Below are 23,408 nucleotides of genomic sequence, written 5' to 3' on the forward strand. Positions count from 1 at the left end.
AATATATATTCATCTAAGTTAATTCTCTAATTTAAAATTCCGCAATAAGGAAAATGACGTGTCCAAAATAACTCCCGCCCCAAAGGCATTCCACGTAAACTGCAAATGATTTTAGATACACCTTTATGGGCTTTACTACAATCCTGTTGTACATGTATAATTCTAGGAAAAAGTAGGGACTAGCGTGGTTACTATTTGATTGGTTATTTGCCATCAAGTCGTTGTTGACTCTTAGCAACCACAGAGATATTGTCTGGGAGGATTTGTCTCTAACCTGGTCTTTTAAGTCTTCCAACAGTAGTGAGTATGAAATATTGCATAAATTTAATTGGTAAAACACAAAGTATTCCCTCCAGCTGAAAGGCAGCTTTAGCTTTCAACAGCTTTTAGTCTTTGATAGTTCTATGAAAGAATCTGGGAAGAACAGCTGTACTTGATTATTTTCATAAGTCAATAGCTTCCTGTACAAAGACTAAACCACTGTCATTTAGAAAGAGGTGTGCTGTCTTCCATTTCCCTCCTCCTGTATTTCTTTTTTTATTATTATTATTCACACGTTACAAACCCATGATGAAGCAAATGTAATCACTTAAAATTAACCATTTTTAATTAGCGTAGAAGTTTTGTCTGTTTTTGTTGTAACTAAAAAGTCTCCTTTGACTGAAACTCAAATCTTGGTGACTTTGTGAACATGAATGACCATATTGTGTTCTTGGCAACAGGAGACAGAAATGGTTTAGCAGTACCTTCTTCCGAATATTTTATTCTCAGCTCCCAAGTCTAGTCTCTGACCAAGATTCCTGATAGCCTCTCATTGAAGAACTAGCCCTGCTATTCCGAGCTAGTCAAATTTGGCTAAGGGCTGCCACCTGTTGTTACCTTTTTAAAGGCAAAGGTAAACTGGTAAATAACTTGCTACTGCTATTCTAAAATGTCAAGTCTACATTTACTTACTCACATATAGAATTTTTCACTTCTGAACTGGCTCATGTTCTCTGTGAGCTTTCCAGGGCATTTTCACTGATTTCAGGTGTGCTTTCAAAGCAGAACTTGAATTTTATCAGATTTAATACTATTTCTCAAGAATTACACATAAGGTTTAATTATATCAACAATGCCAAAGGAACTGAGATTCAACTGTTTTGCAAATGTTCCAAGTTTATTTTTACTTACATTACGTATGTTTCATTTTTCACAGATCTTTTTAATGTAGTTTTCCCCCCACTGCAAATATTTACATAAGAGAGAATATGAATGAGCAGAAAAAGAGGCAGACATGAAACCAGAAGATAACAGAAAACATGTTAACTATTGACAGTATATGAGCAAAATTACGCATCTTTGTAACCCAGAAGCTAAAATGTTAGCAGAAAGGAAGACATGCTAAACCAGGGTGTCAAACTCACATCATGGCAGCGTGATGCAGCATGACTTTTTCCCCCTTCGCTAAACCAGGCATGGGCGTGGCCAGTGTGTGACACATCTAGCCCGTGGGCCGGGAATTTGACAGTCCTGTGCTAAACTGAACTTTTTCCCATCACAGAATGTTTCCTCCAGCCCAGCCTAAACATTACAATAGCCGCCCAATTGCTTATTTATCTTAGAAAATATCCTGATCTTCTTTTATAAATAATATATATTTATATATATATATCAATATTTAATAATATTTATTAATATTTATATGTAATATATAAATAGTAAAAAATAAATACATTTATTTTTTGTTGACATGGCAAAATAGAAGAGTTAATGAAAATAGTTTTCAAAATTGCTTCTTAAAATTATCTCATTGTTTGGAAGAAGGTCCAAAGCATGATATTCATTATATATGTTATTATACATATAATGTTATATATCAATATAACATTATTATATCTGACTGTCCTTCAACCTTACCTAAAAATCTGTCAACTCTTGCTGCCTATTGGAAGAAGAAAATGATTGAGATATTTATTATTTATTTATTTATTTATTATTCAAATTTCTATACCACCCTTCTCCTTTCGGACTCAGGGCAGTGAACAGCCAAAATAAAACATTTATACATAAAGTACGATTAAAAATAGATTTAAAATAATTAAATTTGGCCCATAGTTTAAAATTTATCAATTTAAAATCCATATCAAAATTTAAAATCAACCATAAAATCATAAAATCAAGAGAGACCGGCTAACTGAAAGAGATGAGTTTTTAGGGCCCAACGAAAAGTCCGGAGGTCGGAGATCACTTGTATCTCTGGGGGTAGATTGTTCCAAAGGATAGGTGCCACCACAGAGAAGGCTCTCCTCCTGGGGGTCGCCAGCCGGCATTGTCTAGCCGACGGCACCCTGAGGAGGCCCTCTCTGTGGGAGCGAACTGGCCAATGGGAGGCTATTGGTGGCAGAAGGCAGTCCCGTAAGTACCCTGGCCCTAAGCCATGGAGTGCTTTAAAGGTGATCACCAACACCTTGAAGCGCACCCAGAAGTCCACCGGAAGCCAATGCAGCTTGCGCAGGAGGAGTCACATGGGAGCGCCCCGTCGCTCCCGTAATCCCCCGCGCAGCCGCATTCTGCACCAGCTGGAGCCTCCGGGTGTACCCCAAGGGGAGCCCCATGTAGAGAGCGTTACAATAGTCCAGACGAGAGGTGACGAGGTGATGAGTGCTTGAGTGACTGTGCGTAGGGAGTCCCGATCCAGAAAGGGGCGCAACTGTATTGCCTCTACAAGGACAGGGAGCAATATCGCAGGAAGTGAAGCCCCAGGATTTGTATTACTGTAACAGGGTATAATAAATACTATAATTACTATAATATAACAGATATGTTTTATGCTATAATTCCTGTTATAATTGGAGAAGGGAGGGCAGTTATGAGAAGAAACTAAATGGTCTACATGCAAAGTCAGGACAAAGAAAGTTGGGGCCTCTGTGTTATGATAGGTGAAGCTGCCTACTAAAACACAGACAAAACTTTGCTGAAAGCCTTTCATTTGTTTTATTCCCTCTTTATGATTCTTGAGATAGTTTTGATAGCAAAGAATAGTTTTCACAAGTTCTATTAGCACTCTTAACCAGATCTCAGTCCTAGAGTGAATACTTAAAAGTTGTCTTTCCTGATTGATCATGGAGATCAACACACAATATCATAAATATAGTGTCAGGCCTGGAAGCCATCTTTTCCGTTGGATCTTCAGGCCTGCCACTTTTACAACTGGGAAACTGGGAGGGGGGATTGTATGGAGCAGGGGTGATATATAGTCATAATAACATTCCTTTCTCAGAAAGTCAAGGACATCTTGCCCTGCATCTGGAAGCTGGAAGTGGGAGGCATCTCCAGTTGCCACGGTGTTTGGATTGGGCCCTGTGACGGACATGTGGGTGTTGGGCAGGAACTTGAACTTTCCTTTGGGTGGGGAAAACCTGGAAACTTTCAGATTCGGGTTTTCCCATATGTGCCAATATGACATCTCTAATAAAATGGAACTTTGAGGAAACTCAAGCCTCAGAGTGTTCTTTCTTTAGGGGTGTTACTTGGAACCCTGACGTATAGTTTAGGTAAAGAACTCAGCAAAGAACAGTATTTGGGTACCTGGATCATAGACTGAAAATCCTTGGTAATCTGCTGTTCAATTGAAACCAGAACTTTTCGTGTTGGAACTAATGGATAGATAATTAGAATTTTTTTTTTAAAAAAAAAAGTTGCTTTTACATACAATCAGTGGTGGGTTGCCCCCGGTTCGGACCGGTTCTATAGAACTGGTAGTAAAACCGGCGGGAGGCTCTGCCCACCAACCCTGACGTCATCAGAACGCTTCTACACATGCACAGAAGCTTCTGCGCGTGTGCAGAAGAGCGCATGGCCCCATTGCGAACTGGTAGTAAAGGTAAGTAGAACCCACCCCTGCATACAATCACTGCTAGAAGATGATTATATGCACAAAAATGGAAAGACTCTGAAATATGCACAATTCAGGAATGGCTGGTGAGGATAACAGACTTATGAGATCAAGAAATTTAGTTGCCTGACTAGGGAAAGGACAATATTGATTTGTGACTGGAAACCACTTATGGACTTTTTGCTGCTTTATGGATTTGATGATTGGAAAAGATAGAAGCAAATTCTGCTGTAATCATAGAGAGAGGGTATAAAGGTATTTGCAATGGCTGTTAAAATCAGAAATATCTTCTTTATAACTTTCCTTTATCTTCTTTCTTTCTTTCTTTCTTTGCACATTTTCAGTTATTATTTTTCCTTACTTTCCTTACTTTTTTCTCTCAAAATTTATATTGTTTTTATTATTTTAAAATTCCTTTACTAAAAATTATATATATTATATAATATAATAATTTATGCCATCTTTCCCAATCTCTTCCTAACCCAAGAAGAAAGTAAAAGAAAAATTTAAAATTAAAATTACAATTCATAAATGATCTATCCATGTAAACATTATCTATTTACACGTTGGTTTCTATGCTGCATTTAGTACGTAGGATTGCTCTGAAATTATCTTCATAACATCTCTTTGAGGTGAAGATAATGTTATTCACCCAACTTCTATCTTCATCCAACAGTTTAATCATTATACTAAATGAACAAAGAGGGACAAAAGAAACATTGATCTCTGTAGATTTTAGGACAAAATAATCCTGCTGTGATTTTTTTAAAAAAATAGATGTCGGGTTATAACCTCAACTCATTCCTATGTTTTTATCATGTTGACTAGAATTGACAGGATCTTGATTCAACAACATTTGATGGACGACATCTTCCCCAGCCTAGTATTTTCCAATTATTTTTCCACAATTGAAAAAAGATTAAAGAATTCTGGTAATTGTAACACAGTAGGGACTGTATACAGGTGGTATTAATAGTGTTGGTTGGGGGGGGTACTCCATTACTATTGATCCTTCTAATCTCTGGCTAACTATGTCAGGACATACTGGTAACTATGTTTCCTTAGAAATAGGGTCTGTGGGCCTAATTTAGTAGCACATGCGTATATGTGCAAGTCTGCATTCTGCTAAGTACACAGCGGAACCTACCTACAGAAATGCAGCACAATGAGTCCCACAAATTGAGGGCTGATCTAAAAAAAAACTGTTGAACCTGCATCTCTGATGCAAACACATTTAAATCTGACTTCCAAAACTCCACACAGGGTTTGGCTGAATAGTATGCAAAATTGCCTTTGAATATTCCAACTCATGAGGACTGCTTTACTTGGCAATACTCATCAGCAGGTTGGGTGGTTTGTCTTTCCAAACGGGCATTGTTTCAACAATTATGCCTCTGCCTTCTGCTGCTGTGCTCCCAAATACTGAGAGATTGCTCAGTTAATTAGTCAATACCTGTTGATGTTTTCTGCAAAATGAGGGGTGTTTGAGAGGTTTATCTGGAAGGAATCAGGAATTCCTTGCTCTGCTCCAGATATTCAGAAGTATTTTACTTCTCTCAATTTTCTTCTTTAAGGGGTTGTATATCTTCCACCAAGGGGCAGGGAGAGGGACATGACAATGGATGGGCTCCAGCAGGAGTCCGAAAGCTTGGAAGACTAAAACTCTGGTCCTGGTGACCGACTCAGATTGGATTTTACAACAATATCCTGGGACACTTAGATTTGCCTTCATTCGTGGACATGACAATGTACAGAATTATAGCCACATTATCTTCATTGAAACAAAGAATCAGCATAGCTTTGAATAAAATATATTTTAAAATAGCAGAAGCATTCCAAATAAGGCCAGGTCCTGCCTGTTCCCTTACAGATTTGGGGGAAAAGTCCAAAATACAATTCCAATGCAAGTAGCATAGCAATGCTCAAATCTCCACAGCCCAAGAATAGTCAGCTACTTGTACTATAACCATCTCTAAAGTCCTTTTGAGAGAGATGCAGATTCAGAGTTGATGGTTCCAAGAATCAAAAACATGCTGGTGCCTTCCAAGTGACTCTCATTTTTTCCTTAATTTGAAGCCCTACAATGGAAGGGTTTTTTTTGAGGACTGCCACACAAGCCACAGATCAGCCACGTAGTGCCTGCACTCACCATGGTATGTGACCCCTGCTCCAAACACACATGGTACATGGGATCCCTAAACAAAATAAAAATTAGTTTTAATCTTAAAATAAAAAGCCAAAATAAAGAATGTCAAAATCTCATGTGGTTGTCAGCAGTAACACCCTTTCACAAGGTTTTGTAATCTCTCTAAATTTGGGCTGTGCGTATATGTTCATGGGTATACCTTACAACCCATCCTGGAGGACCTTTGTCCTCCACAGATTGGGAACCATTGGTGGTTCCACAATTCTTTGCCACCATTCATTTTGACTCCGGTTGATGTTAATTATGGCAGAATAGATTTAGTGGGCATCAAATGCCTACAAATGATAAAGTCAAATCAACGTCCATTAGATATATCCATTCCATCGTCTATCTCTGGCATAAGATTGTTTTGGAAGCATTACATCAAGCCCATTTGGAATATCATTTTGAAAGGGCAGTATCCTGTTTTTCTGCTACAGAGCCTTCTATCAAGCAGGAAGGGTCATAAAACAGAGACTAAAATGATAAACATTGATCTATCACTGTAGCAACCCTAAGATTAAATAGGAATAAAAGCTTTGCATACAAAAGATAATGCACAGAAGGCTTCATTATGAAGCTAAATAGCCATCACTCCAGTCTATTGTTGAAGTTTTTCTTTATGCAAAACAAACAAAATAAAAAAAAATATTCCATAAAATAATCTTCAGAGCAGAGAGAGCTTTGCTGCCCGTATAAATATAGGTTATCCTAACTGCCCCAAAATGTCTCAAGTCCCTTCTAATACTGTGCCCTGAATTTTTTTTCAGCCTTGCTGTACTTTTGCTGTTCACCAGGAACAGAATTGGAATAGGATGTTTGTTTTTTAAAAAGTGCTTTTGTAAAGGTTGCTTTTCGGCTTAATCGTTGATTGGAGAATGGACAGTATCTCAAATGCTGCTTTTTATACGTCTCCGCTGCTGCAGCCCAACACATAATTCTTTGTGCAACTATCATCTTTGTACAAAGTTTTTCAAGCAGAGATTAAAGTGGCTGCACATATGGAACAAACCTCTTTCAACTCTACTTTAACTCATTTTAAAACATGCCCATAAAGTAATTTCGTTTTTCCCGTTTGAGATTCATGAATGTGAAGCTTAAAATCTAGACTGGCAGCAGCAGTCTGGTAGCCTAACAGAGTGCAAACTAGAGAAGATTGAAAGTAGACCATGGATGAGAGCAGCGTCTTTATACGGATTTCCCTTCCTGCTGGGTCATTGAATGTGACTCCTTCCTGAAAACATCTTGCCATTAGGGGGCACTGTGGGCAGTCGGGAGGGCAGCCTTTGGATGTAAAGATGGGCAAACTAGCAAGCCAATTTCAAACTGAAGGACGAGGAGGAAGCAAACCAAGGAGCAGAAGTAAACAATGGTGAGATAAGGGAGAGAAGACTCGATCAGCTTCTCTTTCTGGCCAGTTGGTCAGAAAAATCACAGGAGCCTGGGGGGGGGGAGGGCAGGGAATACATACTTTGTTATCTGAGTTTTGTTTCACATCTCCTTTTCATTCCTCATTCATTAGGTTGCTTTAAGGTTTTATTGCCAGATCCCAAACTCATCAGAATTATGGCTCTTTTGAAAGACAGCTTATTCAACCATAGCTGACTCTTATTTAACCTAAAATGTACTATTTTCCTCCAAATTCTGGGATCTTGAAACTGTCAAAACTGCCCAATTTGAGATTTAGCAACCTGAACCACACACCCTTCCCCCAGCTAACAATACTGCATAATACTGTGCTTCCTCAACCTTTCCAGCACGAGGGCCATGAAATTTAAAAAATAATAATAATCAGAAGTCTTTGATCTTCTACTACTGTAGTAGTATGAGACTCAGTTCCAGCCTGAGCCTGGCTGGACTGAATAGAGAGACTGAAATCAGTGCCATTCGATCCGTTCCCAGTCACTGGAAAGCCATACTCCCAATATGGCTCAATGCATTTTCCAAATACCGAAGGGTTAGGCCATTTCCAAATGCCATTTTGTCTTCCGGATTAGCATTCAGGGAAGCAGAGCAACTACAGCATGTTTTAGCTTCATGGATCAAGCAGGGGGCCTGGACGATCCAAAGTAATTTGGGAACTCCGTCAGAGCCACCAGCAGAGAGGTCGGCATGCCCCATCATTCCAGGAATTTGTGAATGTCCCCATTCAGCTGATACTGGGGGCCCATGGCAGCTTCACTCAGCAGCGGGCAGTGAGCTGCCCCACACTGGCAAGTGTGGATCATCATGACCTTCTTGCTAAAAGTGCTCCCATCAGGACAATGGAACGGTACATTTAGCGTACGAGTGCGCAGGGGTACACAGCAGCGGCCATCCAGGCAGGCCCCACAGAAACTTGGCTGGTAACGACGTGGGCTCTTGCAACCGGCATGACTCAATCTCACTGGCTCTTGCACTTTGTGCGTCCTCAGACATTTCTTGCCTTTCTAAAAAAAAAGGGGGGGGAGAGAAAGCATTTAATGCTACCCATTTAGTCCTGTCTCAGGCCCAGACTGCTATGAATTAGTACATCTTTCCCCAGGGTAGTGCACTGCAGCAACCCATCCAAAACTCCCTACAAACATGGCCAGTAAAACTCTGGAGATATTCTCCCAAATATCCCTGGAGAAAATCAAACATTTAATTAGGGTGCCTGAAGTAAGAACCACAAATCAGCATTGGTTAGGGAATGCTGACTTCTATTATTAGATATCCCATTCCAGGGGTGAAATGCTACCGGTTTAGGCCGATTCGCCCAAACCGGTAGTAAAAAAATGCTTTAAAAAGTAAAAAAAAAAAAGATTCCCGCAATCAGCTGTGACAATCAGCTGTGCTGCGCGATCATGGGAACTTTTTTTTTTACTTTTTAAAGCATTTTTTTTACTACCTATTGCCCGAACCAGTATTTTTGTGTAAAGTGTGATAGTTTGTTTTTGAACTCTCTGTGAGGTTCCTGCTTGTTGCAGGGGCCATTTTGTGTGAAATCCAGCTGCTTTTTCATTGTGTGTGAGTCAGTTGTGTAGCTTTTGGGTTATTTTTGTGTAAAGTGTGATAGTTGGTTTCCCCGGTCACATGACCACCACACCACGCCCACCAAGCCACGCCCATAAAACCAGTGGGGAAAATTTATGAATTTCACCACTGCCCCATTCCTTACCCAGAACCTCTTCAATACCTGGCTTCAGGAAACTCATATTTTAAAATTTATACTTAATATATTAATATATACATTCTGATTTCCAGAAACTGGATTATAATTTTAAGGTCTCTTCCCCATTTGGACTGCAACTCTTGTCAACTCCACACAGATGTGATATATGGCTTAAGATCAATAGGGAAGGCTGCTGTAACCAACACTAGCCCTCCTTTTCTTTTGGTTCTGCCATCTCACCTTTAGCTTTGAAAAATCAGGCTGCTCACAGGGCCTGACCTGACACAATCGGGTTTCTTTGATCAGCTTGCATTGGGGATTATTGCTGTTGATGCGAGTAGAGATGCCAAAACCACAACTTTTAGAGCACGGCGACCAGTGTGTGGTCTGGGCCAAGCATTTGCGCTCTTGCTTGGTATTCTGATCCTGGAAGAATGGTCTCCATGCTGAGGAGAGAGATAAAAAATCTCATTACTTCACCATCATAGGGATCCCAAGGGAGCAAAACAACATCCCAGCAACTGGAATGACTACAAACAACAAGATGCTGTTGATGGACCAGTAGTGGGCAGCCATTAGTGCACTGATAGTGAGTAGCTCAGGGCTGGCACTTTCGGAAACTGAGCAATTCATCATTTAGATGTTCAGATTTGTCCAGTGAAAATCTTCTTATGCCAAGAAGAGCTTCTGTGGCAGTTCTGCTACTCCACTGGGCATTTCATGAAGAGGTCAAACCAAACCATGCATCAGATGGTTATAGCATAGAAAACAGAAGAAAGAAGACAAAAGAAACCGAATTTGAGTTCTAGGGTTCAGGTACCAACTTTTCTGTGTTTAAAACTTTGGGGCCCACCTCATATCTGCCTTCCTCTTCCACACTCCTATAATGTTAAGACTGTCTGGGAACATTTCTTATTTCTATTTTGCATGGAAAATTAAGCAAGAGTCAGGGCTGACTCTTAACAGCCATGTTTTTTTTTCCTGCTCCCTTCTTCTGGGAAGAAGTTATATTGAGATAAATGGTGTTGCTCCCACCAACTATGGTATCTTCACCATGACTCAGCAACATGAATGGAGAGTGATGCTCCCTCATGCAACTTTCAACACAAAGTAGTTTCAGGACAGTGACTGGTGGATTTCTTGCTAGTTTTTCCAGAAGAAGAATCAGCCATCTATCACTCTCCTGAACATGTGCAGAGTGGAGTTATAAATCAGCATCTAATTTTTATCTTTTACTACATGCTTCTGACAAACATCAAATTCCCAGGAAATCCACAATCCTCTATAAAGCCTGCAATGATCCAATTAACCACTAGATGGCAGCATCTATGAAAGCATTATAGAATGGTAATTAAAAATACATTCTAGCCTACATCAAAGAATTTGTGCCTCCCCACCCAAAAAGTCTGTCTGAGAGATCAGAAGAGCTCATTGGAAATGCAGAAATATCTGAACCAGAAAGAACTCAATGTTATTGTGCCTTTACACCATTTGCCTCCAGATTTTTTTTATTTTCCCACTCTGAAGCCAATTTCCTCTGCAAATCATTTTTGATCTTTTCTTCCTCCCATTCTCCTTTCCCTGAGGGTATGTGTGCCTCTTAGGCTTTTTCTAATTTATATATTTATTTACAATCTTCTCAACACACACACATATCCACACTGTACACTCATACCAGATAGCAAGATTCCTGGTTGAAGATCTATCGGTGTCCTGGGAGTCCGATATTGTAAAGATAAAAAGACCAGGTTGCAGCCAAAACCAAAATACTCAGGGAGGCCCAGTGCCCAACAATTGATGGGGAGAGGTGTTCCTATGGCTGACCTGGGCCAATTGGAATTGAGCAGACAATGTCCCTGACCATGCCACTCCATGACATGCCTGCATATTACATAAGAAGTTTTCCACTGGGAAAGAAAAAAATTCTTCCAACTAAGAATGGGTCTGGGTTGCCTCAATTATGGGCTGGAGATGAGAAGGAAGTAATGCCGTTAGGATATGCTCCACCAAAACAATCAGCCATCTTTGTGCTGCAGCAAGCAGGATGTGAGAATGAATTATTTACGGGACCGCCTACTACCACAAACAGCCTCCCACCAGCCGGTACGCTCTCATAGAGAGGGGCTCCTCCAGGTGCCATCAGCCAAACAATGTCAACTGGCGGCCCCCAGGGGGAGGGCCTTCTCTGTAGGTGCACCCACTATCTGGAACGAGCTCCCCCCAGAGATACGGAGGATCCCGGATCTGCGCACTTTCCGCCGTGCTCTTAAGACCCTCCTATTCCAGCAAGCTGGCCTGGCCTAATTTTCTCCCCTGTTTTAAAATTCTTTTAAATCGAAATTTTAATCTGTTTTAAATTATTGGGATTTTTAATTGTCTCAGGCTAAATTATTTAATCTGGTTTTAATTATGTTTTTAACTTTTGTATCTATGTATTTTATTTTGTGCCTGTTCACCGCCCTGAGTCCTTCGGGAGTAGGGCGGTATATAAATTTAATTTAAAAAAAAAAACCCACAGAATTATCTTGCAATCCACTGAGATCTTGAGAAAGTTATGCTCTGGACATCAGGTGGAAAAAAAACCCTCATTTGGATGCAGTGCTTTCTGACCCCACCCTCACCACAGTCATGTTTAATACAAATAGCATCTGGAAACCAAAGCAAAATGCAAATAAAGTATCACATTTCATGACCCTGAGGAACATCAGATTTAGATCCCAAAAGGGCAACAGGCTACTGCCATTCTTACCCCTATTTTTGTTTAATGTTCCCATCCTACTTAGGCTCACCTCCCAACACAAGGTTAGCTTTTTAATCTCTTGTTGTTGAAACAAAACTATTTTTAAGGTCAGCTCGTTATATCCTATGCACATCTTTTGCTTGTATCTACACGGAGAGCTTCTGCACCCGAGGCAAATTTGTTGTGTGTCCAATCACACTTGGCCAATAAAGAATTCTATTCTATGCTATCGTCTCAAAGCACGAACTTTCGAGAGTGCAAACAAATTTAGGAGCCTGCCTTGGCTATTGACTTCATATCTGGTCACATTTAGATTATATTGCTGCGGTTTTCCATGTACTGCCCATTAACCTAATCTGAATAATACCTACTGTAGGCCTACAAAGTCTTATTTCCATTATATAATCGTAAAAGAAAGTATTCCTACAAACTACTTCAAAAACAATAAATTTGTCCTGAAACAGTAGCACCATGCAGAGAGCCTAGTGTTGTGGCCTGCCCGCAGCCAGCAGAGCTGGCAGCAGAGTTGGACCGTGAGGAGGTTGGGGAGGAATTTGGGCCAGTCCTGAAAGCTCAGATAAGGGCTCTGCATCGGAGGCAGAGAGGGGGCCAAGGCCATCTGATAGTTATGTGCAGCCTCCGAAGTCTGACAGCAGCGAGGCAGAAGAATAGCGGGAGTCTGTTCCCAGTGGGCACATGCGCAGAGCTGCCAGACGACAAGAACAATTAAAGAAACAGGGTCGACTTGGGAGTAAGGCTTGGAGATGATTGGCCCCTCCCATAAGACATAAAAGAAGAGTGATTGGGACCTGAGCTTTTGCAGGAAGCAATTAGTTCATCTGGCCGATTCAAGATTGGAAAAGTCTGTTTATGACTCTGTGCCAAATTTGGCCTTGCCCTGCGTCTGGAAATTAGCTCTCTGGCAGCATTCCACGTGAGATAGGTGGGTGTTAGTCTTAGGTGGTTTGTGCTCTTATAGTTACCCCATCTAGATCTTTGAAGCAATTATAAATTGCAAAATCCTCTTTCCCTATGATTTCTTCTCAATTTTACCAATATAAATATTAAAGCTCCTAACTGAACATACCCACTAACCCTGGTAGGGCTTGAGTAACTCAATTTTGCTGAGTTTTTGTCTTCTGCCCACTCACCTGGCAGATTTTTCCAGTGTCCACTTTTGCCCACATAGATAATTTCATTGCTTCTGGCCTCTCCATTTGAGTCGTACTCAAAGGTAACACCTTTGTACTTCTTGGGTCCTTTGCTGCACACAAATTTCTTGCAGCATTGACCAGGTACTTTAAGGAGCCGGGGACTGGGACAGCCTAGTGAAGCCAGAGGTAATTCCAATGGGCAAAGAGGCTGGCAACCCACCGCTCCATCAATGCAAGTGCATTGATGTTTGCAACTAGGCTGGAAGTTCTCTCCATTTTGGTAGATACGGCCATTGTATTCGCAGGTCCGACCTTCTTGCTTTGCTGTGGAAGGGAAGAAAAAAGACATTCCCATTTAGTAGTTGTGTGTTTAAAAGTGTAATCATACATGACGTACACATTTATAAGAGAGGATCCTGTTAGAAGTTACAAATTGCATGAACTACCAAGGTATTGTGTTGGAGCAAGTTATCACTAATCATCCTTTTTCCTCCCCCAGGCCAGGTAATTTCTTATTAATCTGTTTTCAAACATACATACATGTGACCCTTTGATCTAGCTGCAGAAAGAAGTCTTAAATCATCCTGAACTTCAGCACAAAGATTTCCCAACCTATATTTAATTGGGATTTCACCTTCATAGTCACCAGGGAGCACTGTTCACACAGACCAGAAAAATAACCAAGAGGTACTGTGAAGACTTCAAGGTCACATCCCATTGGTCTGCGCTAACATACAACCTCAGTTGAAGCTGGGAGTGGTACCCGAAACCCCAAGAGTTAGATGATGCAGAAGTGAAAAACACAGCAAATCCCTGGCTATCACCATTAGAAATCAGAGGAAAATATTTATCTGCAGAACTGGGTTTTTAGGGGCCACGTCAACAAGAGGCGAGTGTTCTGAGCTTTAAATAGACATGTGAAAACAGGATGTGAAAAGCACACACCGCCTGGGATCAGGTTGCAGTGGCTTGGGAGAGGGCTGGAGGCCTTCTGCTGGAGGGTCTGCTGAGAAGAATTCTAGCCTAAAAGGATGTGGTCTTCATCTCCTTGTTCTGCAACATTGTCTTCTTTTTTTCACTTGTTCTATATGCGCTTATAGGGTTTCTTTTATTTCCTGTATATTTTTCCACTGGGTATATGAAGCTATAGCTAGATCAGGAGTATCAAACTCAAGGCCCGCAGGCTGGATCTGGCCCATGGGGTGTTTAGATCTGGCCCGCAGCCCACTCTAGAAACAGCGAAAGACCGACCCGTGGTGCCTCTGCCAGCTAAAAGGAGCTTGGGAGGGCTGCATGTGGCCCTCCCAAGCTCCGTTTTCAGCCACAATGGCCTCCTGCAACCCTCTGTCAGCGAAAACGAAGCCCAGGCAGACCACACATAGCCTCCTTGAGCTCTGTTTTGACTGGCAGAGAGCTGCAGGAGGCCATCGCGGCTGAAAACGGAGCCTTGGCCAGCTGTTGCGGCCAAAAACAGAGCCTCGATGAGTGACGTTGAGCTGGCCATGCCCACCCTGGCCATGCCCCCCCCCAAAGGTGAAACACAACCCTATGCGGCTCTCAATGAAATTGAGTTTGACACCCCTGAGCTAGATCATCTGGAAGTCACAGTTTTTAAAGCAAGTCTGCAAGTCCAGCAAGTATGTAGATCCTGGAAGTCTTACCTATGGAAATAAAAATTTTCATCTGCTCTGCTTGCTAAGAATCAAACCTGGCAATCTGGTTTTCTATGTGCATTTTTTCTACTTTCACTTCTGCATAGTTATTAAAAATATCTCTTTTCTCAAATTTCTGGATTTTTATCACTGCCCCGATCTCTTACTCTCCTATTGAGCACAGAAGTTACTAAGTGCTACATAGTGATCTTATTTGCCAGTAATCTAGAGGAAGGTGGGATAAGACACACAGTATTTTGGAAACTTACTGTAAGGTCCAAGTCCAGAGACAAGACACTGAGATCCAATCAAGTCCAATGTTTTATTTGCTTGCACCTAATGGACAGACTCTTGCCAAACTAAAGCTGTAACTTTCTAACCTAACAGATGTATCCTGAGAGATTCTAGGGTGTGATTATCCTGAACCACTTTCCCCTTTCCGCATCCAGCTCAGGACTGTGCAGTCTCTTAATCTGGGCCTCTTTCTGGAAAAGCTCTTTGTTGCCAAAACTCTCCCACTACTCCTCCAGGTGCACATTCCATCACACTTAGACAAGTTATCTTCATTAGCTATGAATGATCTCCCTATTTCCAATAACTCACTTAACATCTCTCAAAAAATATCACTGGGCATGGAGATCAGTCCAGCTCAGATTTATATGCTAAATAGCCTGAACAAACAGACTTGCCTTCTGTTAAACCATTGGTCCATCTAGCCAAACCTGTCTACACACATTGATGAGCAGTGGTGCTATAAGCCTTCCACCTGTCATCTAGCATATTGTGACTTTTGGCTTGCAAAGATTGTGCTCTATCAAATCAACCACAAAGCAATGAATGAAGGCATCTTTCTAAAACAGATGGATTTTGAATCCATTCCCTGCTACCCAAATAAAATGCTGCATCTTGTGAAACTGAGAGTAACTAACCTGTTTTTCACTAGGTCAAGCATTTTACAGCGTTTAATCACCTAGAAACGTCACTGAGGTGAACACTATATTATGAACCAGAATCATTTAAAACTTCACTGCAAATTCTTAATTATTAACACAGGGTATTCTAATAGGAGAAACATGCAGAAATCCCAGTATAAAAGCTTACACAATTGTTTTATAGGACTTTTTTTTAAAAAAAATTGCTAAAAATAACCCACTGATACTTCTCTCCCAACAGTAGATTTTTAGACATACAACAACTCCAGTCTGGAGCTCCAACCTTCTGTCATTCAGAGGGCCTCTTCCAGACCCCTCTTCCAGCACGGCACCGTCCATGATCGCTGGGAACGGAGGAAGCGGTCCCCCACACACCTCATCTAGAAGCACCAAATTAGGAACGGCTCCTCCAGCTCCAGGTCACATGCGTGCTAAGGCTATAACGCGCCTCTTACCCCAACAGATGCCCCGCTTCGCTAAGGGGTCGGCCCCAAAATTGCACTCCAGGCCTTTATGGGGATCGCAGGGCGACAGCTTATCGCAGTCCTCCTTGAGCTGGCGGGCGCACACTTGGCAGCAGCCACAGTCGTCGAAAACCGAGCTGACCCCCGGAGGGCAGCGAAGGGGACGCGGTGCGCAGCGGCATGGGAGGGGGCAGCGGCCCGCGACCTGCAAAAAGAGCGAGAGCGGCCGGGAAAGGCAGTTCGTTCGGCAGCCCTGGGAGGAAAACCGTCCAGCTAATCAACTCCCAGCGGCCTCCACGTTCAGAAGAAACCCACGAAGCCCCCTTCCTGCGTTTTGGCTCTTCAGGAGCGAAGGCTTTCGCTTTTCCACCCGTGGCTTCCCACCCCCACCCAACCCCCGCTTTTAAAGGCGACACCGAAGTCGTTTCCTAGAGGGCGCTACGTGCCGCGCAGTCCCGGCATTCTCTCCTCCCCACCCTCCACCAACCGCGCCGAGGTCTCCCTTCCGTCAACCTCGCGGGGATCCAGTTCTGGAGACAAATCAAAGCGTGAGGCAGCGGAGGCCGTGCGACCTGCCCCTCTGGGAATCGACGGAGGAGGAAAACGTAACCGCTGCGCACCCCCGACGGGTTGTTGCTATTCCCCATCTCGACCGGCGTGGAGCTGCCGGCTTTAGGCAGGCGGTGAAGTTTGGCCCCGGATCCCCTCCTGGGGTGTTACGGAACACCTCTAGCAAGTGCTCGGACGTCAAATGATATATAGAGCTTCCTGACTGAGCAGGGGGTTGGACTAGACGACCTCCAAAGCGCCTTCCGTCATTCTGTTACTCTTGTCAAGCCGAATTCGGTGGCCAGATGAAGCCGGAACACGAATGGAAGTACACCCAACCCGTCACCTGGTATGATCCGACTCAGCCAAATTCCCCCGCAGGGAAGCCTTGGGGGCTAAGCAAGCTAGAATCTGCTACTGGGGATTTAATGAGAATTTCCATCCTTTCGAGGTCGGTAAAATGAGGACCCAGATTGTTTGGCGGGGGGGGGGGATATGCTGACTCTGTAAACCCTCTGTACACAGGGCTGTAAAGCACTGTGAAGCGGTATGTAAGTCTAAGTGCTATTGCTATTTGATCCAACCCCATTATGATTTCAGCTGTTTTGACAGCATTATTTACTGTCATATTGACAATAATGTTGCACCCCCAATTCAGTTATCGAAGGGCTAGTCTAGCTAAGACTACTCACCGGAGAGAAACACAGCAGGAAAGCCACGAGGGTCAGGGCAGCCACTCTCATTCCTGTTCGATGAGAAAAGACGGCCAGGAAGAGGGCGACTATTGCTGAAGGAGAGAAGCAAACGCACCAGGGAAGCAAACTCCTGAAGGATGAAGGATCGGGATGAGACAGAATTGAGAGCTGATGCAAAATAGTCTCCCAGATCCCTTGCCTCTATAAGGTCTCAGGACCCTGGCACACACCCCCTTTTATGCTACTTTCAGTACCTACAGTGCTATTCCGTTCTTTCTGTATTTATATTTTCCCCAGGCCCTCCCACCTACCGGGCTGAGGGCCAATAGGAACCTCCTGTCAGCCAATAGCAACGGTGGCGGACTTCCAAACATTCCAGGGGTGGGACTTGGGAAAGGTAGGAGGGGCCGCATGAATAGAGTCATTCATAAAATTAGAAAGCCAGTGCATTCCGAGGCGATGTGCGTTTAGTCATGCGCGGGCCAAGATGTTCCGCTAAGCAGAGAGGCACTTTTTATGCAAACTGTTGAATTAAGGTTCTTACTCCCATGGGGCACATCGCCGCATAGGCAATCCAGTGTGAGGAGTAGCCACAAACATTCCTGACCTGCCAAAAAACAAATTAGGCAGAAGGAAAACATCATGGAAGAAGAAAAAATAAACGGAAGGAGGCCAACGCTGCCTTTCGCTCAGCGAATCTCTGATCTGACTCTAAGGTAGATTCAAAGGCTGTAGGAACCAGGAACATCAGATGCCTGAAATTACTATGGATAATCTGAATGTAATTATGCCTGTGAGGTGTTCTGTGCAGTTTTGGGGAGAATGCACAAGTGTCAGGTCAGGCTGAATTTATACCAATGAATCTGGTTTAATCTTAAGTGGACATAGACAACACCAGAAAAAATGAGGGCTAGTACTGCAAAACACAATTATGAAGAGGAGAAGACTGGCATCTGTTCTGCTCTCAACTCCTCGGAGGGAGAAATACAATTCCTAGAGTTATCTGCACACTGTGGTTTAATTTATCAACTTTCATTTTTTATGAAGCCATATGACAATCTTTGCGTCCCTGTTTCATGTAAATGCACCTCATATGCTGAGGGATGAAGGGCCTTTCAATAGTTTCCCTCTCTCTGCCCACCTTCGAAATTATGAAATATGGTCTGTTGTTCTTTGCTGTTTTAACCACAAGCAGGATGGCTTTGTTCTTCATTATATTGGAGTGTGTATATATGTATATATATGTATGTATATATATATATCTTTTATTGCCTAGCATGTTTGATTGTAAGATGACTAATAAATTTCTAAACTAAGGAAATAAAATCATAAACTAATTTAAAAACAACCTTTGCCACTTCCATAAAATGTAGAATGATTTCACGACAACAATTTCTCAGAAGAAAATAAAACACAGGATATTCCGTTATCTGCAAATGTTTAAAAAACTTTAAGAAAACAAACTTAGATTTTATTGGCTATACAGAGTAGTTGCCTGGGTGAACAATTGGCACAGTCCTGGGGGTTATTCCTAGCTTCGATCATCTCAAAATACAATTTTCCCCATGCATCCACGCATGTTGACCTATTTTTCCACATACCCAGAAATGGGTATCCATTAATATCTTTGTAAAGGGCAGACTAGAATTAGAATGACAAAAGTGCCTGCCCTCAGGACCTCAACTGAGCCCAGTAGAGGCCTGGGTGGAGTGGATGTTAATTTGTTCTTTTGTGAGCTAGGTTTAGTCTTTTCTCAACCAAAGACTCATCTGGCTTCCAATAATCATGACAGCACAAGGACTGTGCCAGCTCTTAGCTTCTATGTTAACCGAATGTTAGACAGGGGGTGCATATGATAGCATTCTTTGAATAGCTGAAATAGTGTCACACAGAAGGTCAAGACCTCTGATCCATCATTCCATAACATAAGACATGGAATAACGGCTTTAAGTTAAGTTACAGGAAGAGAGAATTCAACTGGATGTTAGAAAAAGCTTCCTAATTTAAGAGCAGTTTAACAGGGGAGGCAATTAGCCAGAGAAGTAAAAGAAATCTTCTCCCTCCCACCACCACAAGTAGGGGCTGCACAGCCATTGAGTGGCTTTAATTTAGATCCTTGCTTTGAGCAAGGGACTTGCTCGATGACCCGTTCCAACTGATGTACCCTTCCCATTCTATGATTCTGTGAAGTGAGTCCAATCTGTCACTTTTTACTGAAGCTTTGGGACAGGTTTAAACATGGATTTAGAATTACTTAACACTTGAGGACTCGATGTTTGCTGATGCATAAGGAAATGTATTAGTTTACTTACACTAAGGGGCATATTTTTGTCAACTTGTAACCAGTGTTTGGTGACTTATGAGTATTGTGTCCTTCTCTTATAACCTTACTTCTTATAATCTATGCTCAGCTCAGCCGCTGTTGCCTAGTCTTCTGAAACATGCCAAATCAACATCTCACAACACTTGCAAGTTGCTTGCACAACACTGCAAACAAAATGTTACACAATGTTAGAATCTTTCAGCTTGGCTCATACTGCTTTATAGCTTTCAAAGGAAAACAAGAGGCTGTTATAACATGCACCTGAGAAGATAAGAAGAGCCCATCAGAAATCCAGCACCGACTAGTTTGGACAGCTCCTCCCAGCTGCCATGCCTGGGTACTGAGAGTTAATGGAAGTGGATAGACTCTGGGCTTGTACCATGACTATGGCAACAAAATGGTTTCTAAATTCTGAAGAGATTCTGTTTAATAATCTCTCCCCCCCCCCACTACAAAAGGCATTTCAAGCTAAAATAAATGTATACCTTCCTTTTTTGTCTATAGTTCTAAGCAGTGGTGATTTTCAAATGTTTTTTACTACCGGTTCTGTGGGCATGGATTGGTGGGCGTGGTGTAGCTTGGTGGGCGTGGCTTGGTGTGTGTGGCAGGGGAATGATACTACAAAATCTCCATTCCCTCCCCATTCCGGGGGGAAGGATATTGCAAAATCTCCATTCCCACCCCACTCTGGGAGCAGCCAGAGGAGGTATTTGCTGGTTCTCCAAACTACTCAAAATTTCCACTACCAGTTCTCCAGAACCTGTCAGAACCTGCTGGATTTCACCCCTGCTTCTAAGGCTTATACCATTTTTTGTTTTCAGATATTTCTTTTTGGCTATTCTGATTTCATGGAATTATTTCACATCCACTCAAAGAGCATCCTCCAAAGCAATTCTCTGAAGCACATGCCTAGGCATAGCCAGAGATCTAGGGAGGCATACTTGAGCTTTCACAAGTAATACTCTTTTGCCTCCAATTTATCCTATCAAATACTCTTCCTTTCCCAACAACTTTGATTTCACCCCAGGATACTCTGGTTTGTTTCTGCTTTTCTCAAACCTCCCAGCCTTTGAAGATTGGACCTTCTTTTATCAAACATATGCCTTCTTCCTACATTTCTGGGATAAAAAAGATCTATTTTTTAAACTTTTTAATTTTATAATATGTCTCTAAGAGATAAAGAGTCTTCTGCTAATATAATTGTAATTCTATTGCATCTTAGCTCTCAATTCTATACATTAGCCTACACTCTGAGTTTAGTGAGAGTGAGGGTGAAAAAGAAGGTTCCATGTCTAAAACTTTGTATTTGTTAAAACTCATCAGAGAGACATAGTTGATGTTCATTTCTAAGAATGTTTGATCTGTATGGGAAACTGGCCAAAAGGTGGGGACAGTTGCTAAGAACTTCTTGCTTGAAGTTTTTTAGATTTGTCTTAAGCTTTCCAGTTTAAAAAGCATCTCCTGAATTTAGTAGTGGAAAGAAAGTTAAACAGTAATACCAAATGGATATTTCTGAATGACTTTTAAAAATAAGTTTCAGAAAAAAATTAATAAAATTTCCTGTGGCGTCATGAAAAATGAAGACTCCTGGGCAGATTATATTGTAAGCCTTTCATAATTCACTCCCATACAGTATCTACATTTGCTTTTCCATCTGCACAGGAGATTATACATACATACATACATACATACATACATACATATATACGTACATACATACATATGTACATATTCTTTCTAGCCAGGTTTTACCTACGTAAACTAAGTTGTTCTGCAGCCCTGGTTCTGTGAAATCTCATTCACAAGCTTCTGGGCTTTTTTTCTGTTGACAAACTGCAACTCTGTGTTGCTCTCTGGGATACATATGTACGTATGTACGTGTGTGCATGTATATTTAATGTTCCACTAGATGGTCCAATATTGCTCTGGGAGAAAGAGAAATGTCTACCCCCTATTGCACTTTGTTAAAATGACTTCTCCAGTATTTTGATTGGAAAAGAATTACATTTATAAAACATAACATGCAGTACCTTTGGAACATAGCAATAGCACTTAAACTTATAAATTGCTTCACATTGCTTTATAGCCCTCTCTAAGTTTACAGAGTCAGCATATTGACCCCAACAATATGAGTCCACATTTTACCCACCTTGGAAGGATGGAAGGCTGAATCAACCTTGAGCCTGGCGAGATTCAAACTGCTGAACTGCAGACAGCCGGCAGTCAGCAGAAGTAGCCTGCAGTACTGCATTCTAATCACTGTGCTCCAACAGCTCATTAGAGAAAATAATAATTTAAGGAACAGGTGAGAAGACATGTTATAGCCAGATGATGCATTCTTCAGCTGAATAGAATAGAATAGAATAGAATAGAATAGAATAGAATAGAATAGAATAGAATAGAATAGAATAGAATAGAATAGAATAGAATAGAATAGAATAGAATAGAATAACAGGGTTGGAAGGGACCCTGGAGGTCTTTTAGTCCAACCCCCTGCTTAGGCAGGAAACCCTACACCACTTCAGACAAATGGTTATCTAATCTCTTCTTTAAAACTTCCAGTGTTGGAGCATTTACAACTTCTGGAGGCAAGTTGTTCCACTGATTAATTGTTCTAACTGTCAGGAAATTTCTCCTTAGTTCTAAGTTGCTTCTGTCCTTGATTAGTTTCCACCCATTGCTTCTTGTCCTACTCTCAGGTGCTTTGGAGAATAGCTTGACTCCCTCTTCTTTGTGGCAGCCCCTGAGATATTGGAACACTGCTATCATGTCACCCCATGTCCTTCTTTTCATTAAACTAGACATACCCAGTTCCAGCAACCATTTTTTATAATTTTAGTAAACTTTGAAGTAATGATCTGGAGACCTTTATCAAAACCAGAAGTCAGAATCTTTACAAGGGGAACTCTTCCTCCACTTTCGATGCCCTACCAGGGAATGCCATTCCCATTGCTACTTACCAAACAAAAGTGCTTTTAAAAATTAGGCATTTTGATTCATTTTTACAGGTCAGAATATTTTGAATTCTCTGTATTTAATTACTTTTTTATCTGATTATTGATTCTTGAATATTAATTTCATGAATACAATAGATGCTCATCTATGACTGATTTTTAATATACTAGGAAATATTCACAATGGCACTTAGCTCAGATTTGCGATTACACTTTTGATTAATATTTATCTTTAAGAAGGTAAACATTTGTAGCTTATTTGAACACAGCAATACCTAAAAATACCAAAATGGTAATCTATTCCATTTTTATTTAACATAGACTTAGACTTCCAATATGACTGACTGTAATTCTAAAGATTATCTACATTGTGCAAGTGATCTACAAAGCTTTGGGGTAAAGTTTCTGAAAACATTAAGGAAAGAAAATAAATAATACCAATATGTAATTCAGGCACATAAGAAAGCTAAAGGACAAGAAAAGTACTATTTTTTCAACATGCAAACCTTAAGCCTAGGGCAGGGTTGAGCATCTTGAACCTCTTCAACTATAGGTGGGAATCTGTTCTTTTCTCTTTTCTTGATGCTGAAAGCTGCAAGTACAAATTTTCTTCAGTCTCAGACAGTGGTGAAATCTAAAATTTGTTACTACTAGTTCTGTGGGCGTGGCTTGGTGGGGGAGTAATGTGACTGGGTGGGCGTGGCCAACATTTTTTTTTTTACTTTTAAAACCATTTTAAAAGGCTCTGAC

The 23,408-nt window shown here is 41.5% G+C and overlaps 1 protein-coding gene across 1 annotated transcript; it reads right to left on the reverse strand.

Annotated features, from left to right (window-relative positions):
- Nucleotides 1-5,672: 5,672 nt before the first annotated feature.
- Nucleotides 5,673-17,686, reverse strand: LOC117659043 (CCN family member 1-like). Its single transcript, XM_087887330.1, has 5 exons — nucleotides 17,379-17,686; nucleotides 16,129-16,342; nucleotides 13,087-13,413; nucleotides 9,436-9,641; nucleotides 5,673-8,491 (listed from the first exon to the last, which is right to left on the reverse strand). Exons 1-5 carry the CDS (start codon nucleotides 17,427-17,429, stop codon nucleotides 8,183-8,185), a joined length of 1,107 nt encoding a protein of 368 aa, XP_087743456.1. The 5' UTR covers nucleotides 17,430-17,686; the 3' UTR covers nucleotides 5,673-8,182.
- Between the last annotated feature and the right edge of the window lie 5,722 nt (nucleotides 17,687-23,408).

This window comes from Pantherophis guttatus, chromosome 2, assembly GCF_059756535.1.
Source record: "Pantherophis guttatus breed Tessera chromosome 2, ASM5975653v1, whole genome shotgun sequence".
Taxonomy (NCBI): Eukaryota; Metazoa; Chordata; class Lepidosauria; order Squamata; family Colubridae; genus Pantherophis; species Pantherophis guttatus.